A 14,584-nucleotide genomic window follows, 5' to 3' on the forward strand; every position below is an offset into this window, starting at 1 on the left:
TATCTAACATGATGAGGAACAGTAGCCACAAATGGGTTCTGATTAGCCTTCGCCTGGAGCTGCAATGTAAAAACTGTGTTGTAAAGGCATGCATTGTAAATGTTTGTGTTGTATCATCATACATCCAAGGAGCCAAGGAGGACTAGAAACTACCAGCTCAAATCAAACATTGGAATAAAAGCACTCCATCTGTACTGCATATTTAATCCAGGTAAACTGTGCTGTACTTAAAAGCACAATCTCAGGCAACTTTGTCTGCATATCAGTTGCCTCTGGTGATGAAGTCATTGGAACTCTTGTGTGCAGCACACATCAAAGCAGCTAGCTCTCTTGGCTATTGGAGTGCATTCAGTACATTGGAACGACATAGAATAGGGCATTTCCACTCTGTATCTGGGTAGGATCTGTGGAGCATAGTACAACCCTAGTCTTGGACATTTCAGATTCATTCCAAGGGGCTTCAGCATCTGGGGAAACCCTTCCTGAAGCATGGGACTTGGTACTTGAGCACTTGGTCAGGATTGTTGTGACATTCCCTCTTCCAGTGGCCACCCTTGTTGCAGATGTGGCAAGGGGTGCATTTCTTTACAGCATTGATACTTGTGCCATTCCCAATTCTCCTTCCCCTACCTTGCATTGGTACACTCAGGAGGTTATTCATGAGAGGCTTGCGCCACCTGAGCATCGCCTTGTTTGACGCACTGGCATCATGAGCCTCTCAATCATATCTATGAGGCCAAGCAAAGCCACTTTGCGTCGCTGTGCATGGCTCCATAAATATGGAGTAAGACAAAGCAGAGCAAGTCACTGCTTTGTCTTACTCAGTGCCATGGAGGCATTCCATGGGTATTGCAGTGGATATTCCCTTGCAACACCCATGGATTTTGACGCTTCCCAAGATTTACTTAATCACATAAACCTGGGCCAGCACCCAAACCTTACATCTCCCATAGCAGGTGTAATGAGGAGAAATATTTGTATTTCTCATAGTTTCTTTCCATTTTTCAATGAGGAAAACGCCTCTCTGGATTGTTTTTGTGCAGGGAGGTGTCCCTTCCTGCACAAAAACAATTTTGTATGCATGGTTCAAGGGTGCCTGTGTTGGTGCTAGGTAGCAACTTGGGTGCCATCGCATGGGAAACGGACAGGAATGAACGATATTCCAAAAATACAGTGCATTTCTGCCCTTTCACTTTGGCTTAGGGCAGCGCAGCAAGAAGCTTTGTGGAGCTACCGTAAGCCAATTACCCAAAAATGAGGCCCTCGTTCTGTAAAATATGGCAACTTCTAGCATTTCTGGTCCTAACCTACTGACAGGGTCTAACCCTGGATTTATCGTCCCAAACCTCTTGCACCACCTCTGTGCTCTAACTTTTTTTGCACAATGATAACCTTCTCCTTCTGTACCATTCTATTTGCCTCTAGCGTATCACTGCAATATTTTGTGCACTGCAAAATCTCATCAAGGGTCTTCGATTGCCAACAAAGAACTCCCTGTTGTATCTGATAGCTAATCTTGAGTCACAATCCATACACAAAGGATGTGAGGAAACCTCCCATGTTTTCATCAAGTGGGCCACTCATGCCACTATGTTCCATTGTACAACTACATTAGTCTCTCAAAGTATGCATACAGTGATTCTTTTGACTCTTGTGTTGTCCTAAAAATCTTGGGTCAAGTCATCTCTTTCTGGGGAACCTTAGTTTGAAGGTTGGCAATGGCTGCATCATATTTGGTTTTCACTATGAACCAAGGTGCATTTGCAACTCTCCGAGGTTTTTAAGTGAACTAATCTATGGCTCTTTATATTCAGAACAAAGTAAATATCAGTAAACTCTTTGTTCACAATAATTCTTACAGATTCTTTGTTGAGCTTGCGTGTGCAGACAGGTATCACCTGCTGATCGATAGTGATTTCTTATAAAGGACTGTGACAATGTGAACGCTCATACGCCAGTGCGTGTGCGAGTAAAACCAAAAGAATCGAGTATGTCTTTAAAATCTGTAGCGAGTACGCTGTTTGTGTGAATCCGGGCAAAGTGTACCACAAGATCGACAGCGAGTACGCTGATCCCTGTCCCAATACCGGCGAAGCGTTCTGAGCTTTCACATTGTCACTGTCCTTGATAAGAAATCACTACAATTTTTAAAGATTGACGAATCTGACTAATTTGGAATTTAATACTTGGATTTAAATGATCTAGCCGGGTCAGAAATATAACCGGGAATTAGATATTTATTCTTTGATTGGGTAACCATACAGCCCTGAAGAAGTCGAGGGTCATTACAAGAACACTTACTCGAAAGACCAGACTCGCTTTGATTTCTACGCTGATGAACTTTAAAATAACACGAGTGCGTGTGCACAGGATTTGACTTTATGTACTTTGGACTCATTTTCCTAATGGGAGGGTGTTAGGGGTTTTCCCTCACCTGTTGCACCACTGGACTTGAATGCACGCAGTTACAGCACGTTACATTGCAGGCACTGTTATTCTTGTGTACATTAATACCCCCTGCTTTTGCCATTGTGAAATCAGGTGAGTTTGGAGACAAAACTGACAGAGATTCATCTTCTAACTTCGGGGAAAGGATGCCTCCTTATATCGTATAATTGCACTCTTTTATAGGATTTTAGACAAAAGGTTCATACATTTGCTACATTAGTGCATGGTTCTGATGCTCCTAACCAATAGGAATCAAGCAAAAAAAACATTTACAACTGAATACTTTCGAGGATTTACTCACTATTACAGTACATGTGATTCTGTGGTCACATTTTCAGGCACATGGGGATATGATGGTTACATAGTATGTTATTTAGTCTGAAACAGCTAAATTCAGCTTTGAGAAAATCACATTTCGCTCAGAACCTTCCACTTGCTTAATTTTTATTCTAGTAGAGAAAGAAACAGTAATGTTAATCACGTGGTGTAGTAAAACATCACAGCAAAGATAGATGACAGAAACTAAGTTAGCCGAACTCACTTAAATCACGATTTCTACAGTTATTGTTGTGTAGTTTCTATAAAACCTATATAGGATCTGTAAGATTGGTGCCAAACTGATTCTAGACACCCCTACTGGGCATGTTAGCCTGTATACCAGTTAGCTCACAGTGCCACTAGAAACTCCTACCAAGGAGAGAATAGTTTTTGGCAACTATCGAACATGACAACCCTGATCCCTCAGGACCATGGAAATAGTGCAATACTTTTTGCTCAGTCACTCGTGCTCACTTCGGCTCAGCGAGATACACAGAATAAACGGTGTGGACTTTTCTCAATAAGCATTCATTGAACAGTCGTCATTATTATATTGTAAAATAGGTGTGCTGAAACAACCACTAGACAGAAACAGATATAAATGATTAGAAGCACTAGGAAGTAAAAGGATGGTAGATTTCTACCATTGTGCTAAAACCATGAGTACAGGCAGGTATATAAAATACATGACAGTAAAAATGCGTACTCCTACAATGCAATCCTAACTAGATGTACCTAAGTGTACCTAGCATGTATGTAGATGTTAAGCCAAGAATCCCACTAGGATAAAGTCAACCCCATTACCTGAAGTGAGAGACTGTGGGACCCCGTCTTGGTCTCGAGTTGGACACCCTGTAAGGGATGTTAGACCACTGCGAGCTGGAGTATCTGCATGCAGGAGCCTCAGCGTCTCGCGTCAGTGTGTCGGCAAGGAAGTCCTAGTTCTCCTCTGACTATCCCAGCAATATGTGATGTTTATATACCCAAAGGTGTCCCCAGGGGTTCTACCTGGCAGTGCCATTGTCCGACTTAGGATGACGTCGGGAATGAACTTTATACACAGTTAATATGCAGGAGATGGTAGTCCTGCTGGGTTTCCAAGAATCCTCATGCATAATGTATGAGGCTTTTACTCTGGAAAATCCTGCGTTCTGTGTGCAGTGTAGTATCTGGGTAAAAGGTCTGTCCCCAAGAATCGTTATGTGTGTAATGTAGGCTAGAATATAGGTGAAAGATTAGGATGTTACCTGAGCCTATATTGGGGTACCTATATGGAACAAAACATTATCAACTTTAAACTTCTACAATGGTGCATTCTTAGCATGAAGGTGGATGCTTTCTCTGACAACATTCATGCTCCTGGGTACTCAAGTGCACCTCTCAAAGTGAGGTGCATATGTCTTGGCAAGGCCTGCTCTACTACTCCATGGACGTTGCTTGATTCTAATGTAAGGGCGGTCTGGGTCTTCCTTGGAGGACCCAGACATCATTGCACCCAAAAAAGGTGAGTTTCCAAATAGCCTTGGGAACCTAACATGCTTCCTTTTGAGGGGAGTTTACTCCATCTGCCCTACTTGAGTGGCGACTTCGCCCTCCTCATGTTTTGTGAACTCTGTTAGGCCTTTGACACCAACTATGCACAGTAAGTCCTTCCCCCACTCAGAACATGCACCCACTGAATTAGTGGTAGCTCATTCAGTAGTACTATAAAATGTCATCCAACCTCCTTCGAAGTATCAAAATGTAGGCCTTGCAGACAACATATTTTTGGGTATCAAGGCCAAGGAAAAGGTTTTGAATGTTTACTATCTTTTGCAAATTTTAACTAAACCTAGTGTACACCTTATAATTAAATGGGCTGATTTGCAGAGAAATAGGTTATACAGTTGTGTCGAATGCTTTTGCTTCCCCAAATTTGCACATTCATCATACGCAATAACTGAACAAAACGAAACAGATGTTTGTTTTTCACTTTTCACTTCTAAAAGGCAAAATACGTATGGACAACAATTTAATTGATCCAGTCGAACTTTTGTAATCAACACAAATGGTAAAAATCAATGTGCTACCTACCGTTCTTCTATGCCGAACAGAATACATGCGAAACTGATTTTTTTTATCTTAATAGTTTAGTCCGTATCATAAAATTTAAAATTGACATTTTATCATCTAAAACATGTCCCACGATTTAGGATGCGGAGTAACTTCAGATAATCCCAATTAAAGTGGACCCATTTGGATAATAGGGCGGTCCGTTGCTAATTAAAGGGTTGTATTCCATATAGGCCTGACACACATGTTTGTAAAATTCAGAAATCTAGGGATCATGCACTTAAGTCTCCAATTGCTCAGATTCCTGACTTTAGAGGGATTAACTCAAATTCCAAGGAGCACACGTGGAAATCCGCACAAGTCGTACATGTTTCGAAGGGCTCCTCCTGCAGGACTAGGTACAGACGATTTCACATTTGCATATCAATTCTTTTCATTTTTTCGCCTACCGAAAAATATGATCTTGATATAGAAATCCCTTCTTCTGCATCCTTTTGAATAACAAACCTACCTATCACTTCCTTTCCGTGCCTTGGAAACACGTTGCTTCAATCTTTCTTCTTTACAGTAGATTAACAATGGCCATAAACATGTTTCTGTGGGTGTGACCCCTGAAAATCGAAGATGGAATTTCATGGTATAGAGATAAAATATCGAAACCAAAAATATAAAAACGCATGTAAGTATTGATTTTATGTTACTAACTCCACAGATATGTACCTTGACAGTCTATATATCTTGAAGCTATGTAGATGTGGAGTTAGGAATAGTAAATAGTTTAGGAATAGCAAATCTATACTTCCTGTGAATGCACTTGCCTTTCGATATATATTGTCTGCGATATTCTTGCATCGCGATATTCATATTCTCGATATTAAGTAGTACAATCGTTTCTTTGTGCACCCAAATATACAGCTTGTGGGTGTTCCAAACATTTGGCCTAACTACTTATTGTGATGCCCCCTTTTTTGTTCCCTAAACGTCTGACTGCAAATATTCACCAGTGAGGTGAATATGTGCAGAATCCACTCTAGCCCCAACTTTAGTATTTAAAGCACAGAGTTAAGGGTGCAACTCTAAGATTACATGGCAATTTGATCTCATTTTAATGTATAGCTCTCCCATTGACAAAATAGTAGCAGAAATGCTGTTATAAAAATAATGCATTCTGGAAATACTATGGGGCATATTATTAAGGGGAGATGCGATCATTATCGCAAATCGCGCTTAGCGCGATTTACTTTATCGCTGGATTACATCGCCGTGTTAGCCACGTATTATCAACGTTTTGCTAACAGACAATGTAATTCCAGCAATAGAGGCTGATTCCCAGGAATAGAGCGTGAAATACGGCGATGATTTCACAGCGCTAAGGTGAGGCTTGCTGATAGGGGAGTGTGGACCTAACCTGGCAATCCACCTCCCATTATCAGTATGCCTAAGTCACTTTTAAAGCAGCCGTTACATTCCTGCGATAACCGCGATTAGCGCGGCTATTTATATCGCTTCGTGGGTCTGCTGCATGGCTTGCTAATATCGCGAAGCCATGTTAGCGAGGATTCCCATGTTGTTGTACTCGGGAACGCCTACTTTGCATGTCATTAGCGATATTGATCGCTGACATGCAAAGTCGCTAGGAAACACGCGCGAACGCTTGTTAGCGTGTCCTTGATGATATTGAGATAAAAAAATCGTCGCTTTTTCGGCGCTATGTGCCGAAAAAGCTGAATATATCTCCTGATAATATGCCCATATGTCTTTATTTCTGACTGTTTTGCAGTAGTGTTTCTCTGATTACATGAATATACACATCAGTAATATGTTAAAATGTCTTTTTGATATCTCTTTATTATTATCTTATTTTGACAGGGAGGCATGGCATTAATTTTCCTTAGTGTCAAAGACATCTATCAACTCATTCACTACTTCAGCTTCAGTTATTGGCTGTTCCTTGGATTGGCAGTTGCTGGTCAGATTTACTTGCGATGGAAATGTCCGGATATGCCCAGACCTTTGAAAGTATGAACAACATCTGTTTTATTTGTTTATTTATTTACGTAGTTATTTATTTATTTATTTTGGGGAGGGGGAGTGACAGATTTCAACCATAGTTCCTTTCATTCTTCATTACAGCTTTCACATAAGAACTGTTATGGTATAGTGCCCAAAGGGGGGCCATTTAATGTTGTGTTGAGTGGGGAGCACAGGGGAAAATAGTCAGTGCCCTATCAAACTCACTGTTCCCCTTCTCTATTAAGAGATGGGAAATGTGCTCACTTTACACTGGCTGAGCCTCCCCTAGCTCTGCAGGCATAAACCCTTGACTTGCCAGGCATTCTACCGGTGTCAGCTGGTAATTAGAGCATGGGAGTGGCACACACACCCATTCATATCACACATACAAGCATGCATGAAACATTAAATAATAAAATAACACTTACCTTCTGCAGCATCGCTGGAGGGAAGCCTCGTAGGTTCCATGAGGGTTGGGAATGCCACCTCCTCTCATTGGCTGATCGAGAGGAGGCGGCAGTTCCTACCTCATTACAGAGTGGGATGGGTTCAGTGACGACGTATCAGTGATAGACTCTCGGCCCTGGGCACTTCAGGGCTTAAAACTGAAATGCCTATGTCTGAGGCTATCAGTGACACTTCCCCTCATCATGAGGGGGGAGGTCCTCCAAGCTCTTTACTAGCCTGAAACAGTCACTCTCACTGGAGCTGTGACAGGTTCAGCCTGTCAAACGTTAGCTCAGGCAGCCAGGTACCTGTGTATTTAGTTCATGTATAGCACCTCTGTGCTTGACCTGAACATAAAGAGTGTCTGTCCGACTGACCTTTCCTAGGCCTGACAGACACTCTTTATGTTGAGGAAAAAGGTGAGGGTTGTGGCTCCTCCGCCCTCATGGATGGGCCATTGCTGATTTCTGCTACAGAGGCACCAGGCCTCAGCGATGATAATCCCCTGCTATCCCAATTTTCCCTCACCGTCAATCATCATGGCGGCTCTCGTTAAGGGAAAAGCTCAATGGTCCACACACATGGAGAAAACTCCATATGTGTCACAGGCATCATTTGTATGTTTTCAGATTGCAGATCCAGTGCATCTAACAAGGTGCCAGTTCTGCAGAGCATCAGTACCATGAGTGGAGTCTCCATGGCAGCAGCTCCACTGAAAGCGCAGAGATTGCCCTGGTGGGGATCTTAAAATATTTCCGGGAGTCCTCTTCCAGATAAGCAGAGTCCATAGCCACCAGTGACGTGGCAGGCTGTTGGGCTGCCCATGAGTTTGTTAAATGAGATTCTATGTTTCCAGCTAAGAACGCAGGAGAACTGAAATCATATCACAGCAGGTGCCCCTGACCACACTGTATGATTGTGTTGCCACTACCACTATGTAATTTCCTTGTGTATTACTAACATGATATTTCAGTGAAAAAGATGTGTATTGCAATTGTTATGCATATGGGTGTTAATACATCACCAGGTCCCCTCAGTTTCTCTATAGGGAATTTGTGTCAGTAGAGGTCTTTGGCTGATAACATATCATGTCTATAAAGAGATGAGGTAGTGAATGTAACTATATAGATATGTCCACAGTCAGATATTATCAAGTACTGTCAACCCCTCATTTCAAATGGGTCTCTCATGTAAGTCACAGACACAGAGGTCCTTTTCTTATATATCAAAAAAAGGGAAGTGAGAGGAACATAAGTAGGTCTGCTCCTCATCCTTACAAGTTCAACTTACAACAGCAAAACGTTTGGAGATCTGTATTTGAAGAAGAACAATGGAAATCTGGCCTAACCAAGAAAGTGTTTCTTTTTAGGAAATGGGACCTGTCCCCACGAATGGTGGCATGCTTCATTTTAGAGTGTGCCCTTCATTCAGAACAGGTGGTAAGCTTGTCTGAATGGGCTCCAGGTGGAAGGTGCTCACATGGAGATCTGTTTTTTCTTTAAATTAGCTATTTTTAGAACATGGGATCCAAACTTATGTATAACTAAAATTACCTGATAATCAGCCAATGGAATTGTATAATGGCTGCCCCCGGTAAGATTGAAAACTGAAAACAAAGTTTGGATGTTTAGGACTTCAGTCATTTCCAACATCTCCTAGTTAGGAGATGGCAGAATCGATTGTTCTATAAATAGCTCTTCTCCAGAGAAAAAATCTAATTAAGAGTGCCTTCCCCCTGGAGCCTTTCAGATATGCATACTACCTCTTCTGAATGTTTTTATTGCAAGCGTATGCAACAAAAATAAAAGGAGAAAAAATAAAAATGTGACACCATTTAAATGTGGCAGCTCTATGCTTGCAATAAAAGTTTATTTAAAAAAAAAAAAAATAACCATCACATGTAGGTTTAATATAAACAGAGCATGTGTTTCATAGAAGGCAAATATATTTAGGATGACACTGAAAGCTTTTTTAGGAAATGATATATTTAGAACGGCATGGGGAGATTTTGGGATTTAGATTACTGTGCGATTATTAATAGTGCCCAGAGAAGTTTCATACGGTTTGAATTACCATAACATTAAAACATTGCTTAAACACACAAGGATGAGAAAGAAAATAAAAACAAATAATTGAAAAAAGTATTAGTCCAGAAGCCCTGGAACTGAAATTGTGAGGCAGATATGCACATGTGAAAAACTAAAGTTGTATGTAGGCCAGACTGGAAAAAGTACCTACCTCCAACTGCAACAATGAAACAAAAAGTATCTTTGAAGCCACCTGTGAGAAAGTGCATTATTAGTTGGGATCAATGGATGTCCACCATATGTAATCATGATACTAGTCTTGTTAGGTCCAAAAAAGGTTTCAGTAATTTATACCTGAGCTCAATACCGGGTACCTATGGCTCAGAGTGGACAGGCTTAACTTTAGAATTACTAAAACAGTTAAAAAGTCAGAAAACACAACACCATTAAAATCCTACTAAAATTTAGAAAAATAGAGAATAGTTTATTGAACAAAATGACACTAAGACTACAAAAAGTCAATGAGGGGAACCGAAGAAATGAATTTGTATAGTTTTAAATAAAAATAGTGTCAAACAGCATTAATCGTTAGCCACAGTCAACTGGTTGCACTTGACCAGGTCAAGTGTTTGTTTTCAGGCTGACCGGGATGAAGTGTATAGTGTGAAGATATAAGGACCAGGTTCGTTCCGGGGGAAAAGTTACCACCTATGTCAACAACCTTCAGTGAGGGCAAGCAGTGAGCTAGCATTGAGTGAAGGGTTTGAAAGGATTGCAGCGTTGTGATGGAGCCTCAGAGAAACCATTGGTTTAGGTGGGAAAAGCTCTGGCACCTAAACCCTCCTTTCAAATGTTAGTACTTCACCTCTAAGTAAACCATATGGCCCATAAGGCAAGATGCATGGTATTTAAAAGTAGGGCATGTGAAGATCTAATGTTAAACATGTCCCTACAGTGACAAGACTCCAAAAGCTGTTTTCACTGTAGCAGGGTTAGCTGTTCCATAGGAAATTGCTGGGATACATTATTAAAGATAATCAAGTTATCTCCGCCTAGGAAACAGTGTTCTGTTCCTCTGACAGGATGATTGTCTGGACAGTGCCCAAAACCTTAATTAACATCAAAGAGGCCTACCCTGTCACAGGCAGACACCTGGTCCTATCTCCCGTTCATCCCTGTAACCGGCTACGCACCAATCAGAGTGGGAGAGGAGCTGCCCCCAGAACAGGTCTTGAGTGACTACAAAGAATGGATTAACCCACCCACAGGATAGTGCAGGCATGAATGTGGCACCACTGGGACCTTCAGTTGGGACCCGTGAGGAGAACCCTGAGAGCTCCTACTTGTATCCAGGGCAAAGAAGTGGACTCCAAGGGTCAGTTGGCTGACCTCCTGTTAAGGTACAGGAACTCAAAAGCTGTAAGAAGCCCTGGAAGAACCCAACCAAACAGTTCTAACTGAACCTGTCCTGGACCTTGCTGGTGGCTTTTACAGGAGTGAGTCCTGACCCCTCAAGTACAGTTCCTTCGGTCCTGGAACCTTTAGCTGGTGTTATAGTGTACTCCTCCTACCTAAATCTAAAAAAAAGTGGGACATGAAAGCTTTTTGCTAACTTTTCCCTGGAGAACTGTTGAGGGAGCGGGACCAACCTGCCAGTCAATATTCCAAGGGTGCTTTGCCAGTGGGCCTGACTTTGATGCAGCTACCGCTATGTTCTCCTCTCAAATCATAATCCATCGACGCTGAGCCCTTCTTGGTTCCCAACCGCAGATTCATCACCACCATCCAGGGCTTTAAGTGGGATGGAAAAACTGGGGGTGTCTCTAAAATGGAATTGGCAAACCTGTGATGGTGTCCCCTAAATCATGAGAACTAGAATTATGTGGTTAAGAAATGCATAAAGTCACACTGAACAAAAGATAATGAAATGCTAACAGTTATATTTATTTACCACAAACACGGGAAGCCTGTATGACCCTAACAGAACCTGGGCATGATCAAATGCAAATATTCTGAGTATTGCATCTACTAATAGGATAAAGCATTTAATAGTCCCACATTACTTCCCTTTCTGAAGTGCTGACCTGGGGAGGTGTTACTGCACCTGGTAAACACTTCAGCCTGCAGTATTAGTTTTAAATGGGAGCTGTATTACCTGCTCAAATAATCGTACTCTCGGAATGAGGGCCTAGGTTGAGGGTTACTATATTGTTTCAACTTTAGACGTGAATAAGAGGGGCGTGGTGGACGTAATAGGTAATGCTGAATTAGTATCACACCCATCCCTAGGTGTCTTCCTCATCTGTTTCAAGGCCTCTGCAGAGTACACAGCTTTAGATCTTTAAAAGTGTAGTCTAGTTAGACAGAGATCCAGGAAATATGCGGCTGTCGGACTAGAACTATAATTCACTTTATTTATACTCAAGAAGAAGGGGGTGAAAAATGCAGCAAGTAAATGACATAATATGTGGAATACAACAGGCACAATCAGTCAAAGGTAAGTATTGATTCCATAAAAATTGTAAATCTTGCTCATCGTAAAAAAGGATATCAAATAGGTAAGTATTTATTGGTTTGCGCAAGGTGCCAACAGACCCAGTCAGGCCATGCAGTGCAGGACAGGTACAGCCCATCCGGGGAAGGCCATTCTTGCAAGGCTAATGAATATCTTTGAGGTATGGGAGACTCCCACCACCTCCTCTAGGGCGGAACATCATTCGTGTTATGCCACTGGAAGATGCACAGAGGTGCAGAGTCTGATTTGTTGTGCTATTACGGTAGGGAGACTCTATGGTGGTGAAGGACAAGACTGTATGTGCTACATCATGACCTGAAGTGATGCTCTCCAATCAGTGAGTACAGCCCCCTAGGCCATTAATGGGTGGCCGTCTGTCCTGCTGTGCCTCTCGGCCGCATTCCTGGCTGTGCACTGATAGACAGAAGCCTAGCCTTTCTCGGGTAAAGGACAGAAGTGCCATATATGCACATTGTCTCCACTGCCCTGGCACACATACTGGTGCAAGAGAGGGCACTGCACAAGTTTGTATGCACTTTAAGAGTGTGTGTGCTGTAGATGTTCTTGAGTCCCTCATTGTGCCATAGAACGCACACCTTCCTGAACTTTGCTGTGCCCCACTGCGAAGTAGTTTTGCATTCGTGAAAGCATAACATAAACTAGGCCAGTCCCATCCAAGTACCTCCTGTTGATAAACTTAATCTGCTACAATGCCTGTCCAGGAGAAGATTGTGGTCCGGTTTCCAACACCACCACATCCAGCATCAAAAGAAAGGTCGGATCCACAGGAAATAAAGCAAGGCAGCTGCAGGAGGGTCCAAAATGACTGTAGCCTCATTGCATGAATTGAGCAGAGAATGGAAGAATGAAGGGCCTGGATTTGTTTTGAAAACTTCCCGGGCCCTTCTCTTCCGGTTGACTTTTCAGATTTCTGCTTCATGAGGGAAGTGTTACGTGTGGTTCACGTAGCCATGTGTGACTCTGTTTGTTAGGCCTATCCACCAGTCGGTATTGCCAGGGCATGGCACAAAAAGGCCAGAGCACAAAAACAGAGCCCAATACGATGCCTCCTTCTTAAAACGTCCAGTGCTCACCCGTGGCAGGCCAGCCCACTCCAAGCTGTGGCGCCACCGTCGAAGGAGACCCGATCAACTCCGGAGACCTCTGAGTAATGAAAACCTGAACTTCTTCTGCCAGAGCGTCTCCTGCCTAGGCCAACGGTTTCACCTAAGCAACATCTCAACACTGGAATCCATCAACGTTGAGCCCCTTGTCTCAGCACCAATCCACTGCTGCTTTCACTGAAGGCTAACAACTTCAGGAGGTAACTTTTCCAATGGTACGAACCTGGGCCTTGTATCTGACAAGCGCTACATTGTGGTCAGACTCAAATCTTATCTTAGTCCCTGGTCTAATTTGACCAATTGCTCACAGTTGGTACTTTGCAATTTTTGGTCCTATTTTTATTTAAAACTTTAAAATTTCATATCTTTAGTTTCCCTTATTGGATTTTTTTTCAGTTTCATGACATTTTGTTCATTGAAATAGTCTCTATTTTTATAAATTGGAGGTTGTTTTTTATTATGTTGTGTTTTTGACTTTTTAACAGTTTTGATAGTCTAAATGTTTTTCATATTTTCTTAAATTAAGCTTGCGCATTCTGTGACATAACTCTCAGGTTTAAATTACTGAAACCTTTACTAGAACTAACAAGAATAATGTATTTATTATTTGTGGTGGGCTGCCATCCACCCCAACTAATAAATCACTTTCTAACAATTTGCTTGGCTTGTCTGTGAGGCTCCGATGCAGGCTTAGCTTGGCTCTGAGGCAAAGGAGCCCATCTAGACGCTACAGTATTCTCAGACAGGCAAATGTTAGTATTTTTTCCTTCATTATCTCTCTTTCTATGTTCATTCCCTGTGCCTCTTAAAATCCAGTGCCCTGTCCTTCCTTTAATTTTTTCCATTTTGCTTTTTTGAACTCAAAAACTGAAATCTGGAGCACTAAAGCCTGGGACCTCACTTAGGGGCTGATTTAGATCTTGGCGGACGGGTTACTCCATCACAACTGTCTTCCAATTTTATGATTCCTGCTTCAAGAATGAAACTGAAGCTGTGGTTTCCTGCATTTAAGCCTGTTCCCTGTGCTCCTTGCAGATGATGAGACCATGTTTACCTGTTGAGCTATTAACTCATAATGTTTCATTTCAGCTGAATCTCTGTTTCCCAGTTGTGTACTGTATCTGCAGCGTGTGCCTGGTTGTGGTTCCACTGTACAGCGATACTGCTGATTCTATGGTGGGGTTAGCTGGCATTCTTTCAGGGGCACCAATATACTACTTCTTCATCCATCTGCCACCACAAAGACAGCCAAAGATTCTAAGAAAATTATTAGGTAAGTGACTATCTCGTTGCTTAGTAAAGAGTTGAATAATATATTTCTGATAGAGAAGATGCAGTCAGTTATTTTCTGTATCTGATGTAAAGTGCAGTGATCTCAAACATATTGTCAATTCCCTAAATGCTGCTGATGAAATCTAGTAAATTTGCACCATTAAATAAAAGTGTATGTGAAATAAGAAGAGAACAACTTTCAAGTTACATTCTGGGGTACACTTTGTTAGTTGTCTAGGGTCCTTATTGTCAGGGGGAAAAGTATCTAATATGGTGAAGGAAGGGAAGTAACGTTGACAAAGAATTATTTAAATATATTTTTATTTTTTGAAGGTGGAAAAAGGTTCTGTGGAGCTCAGTACACCTAC

At 41.9% G+C, this 14,584-nt stretch overlaps 1 protein-coding gene across 4 annotated transcripts in view; it reads left to right on the forward strand.

The window, feature by feature from the left end:
* The window catches only part of LOC146832697 (Y+L amino acid transporter 2-like), a 395,072-nt gene that overhangs the window by 353,808 nt on the left and 26,680 nt on the right, over positions 1–14,584 (forward strand). For all 4 annotated transcript variants that reach the window (XM_085605981.1, XM_085605978.1, XM_085605979.1 and 1 more), the window contains 2 exons: positions 6,688–6,837; positions 14,034–14,217. In XM_085605981.1, coding sequence (XP_085462107.1) covers positions 6,688–6,837; positions 14,034–14,217 — 334 coding nt within the window. The remainder of the gene's footprint in view (positions 1–6,687; positions 6,838–14,033; positions 14,218–14,584) is intronic.

This window comes from Triturus cristatus, chromosome 5_1 (genome assembly GCF_964204655.1).
Source record: "Triturus cristatus chromosome 5_1, aTriCri1.1, whole genome shotgun sequence".
Classification (NCBI taxonomy): domain Eukaryota; kingdom Metazoa; phylum Chordata; class Amphibia; order Caudata; family Salamandridae; genus Triturus; species Triturus cristatus.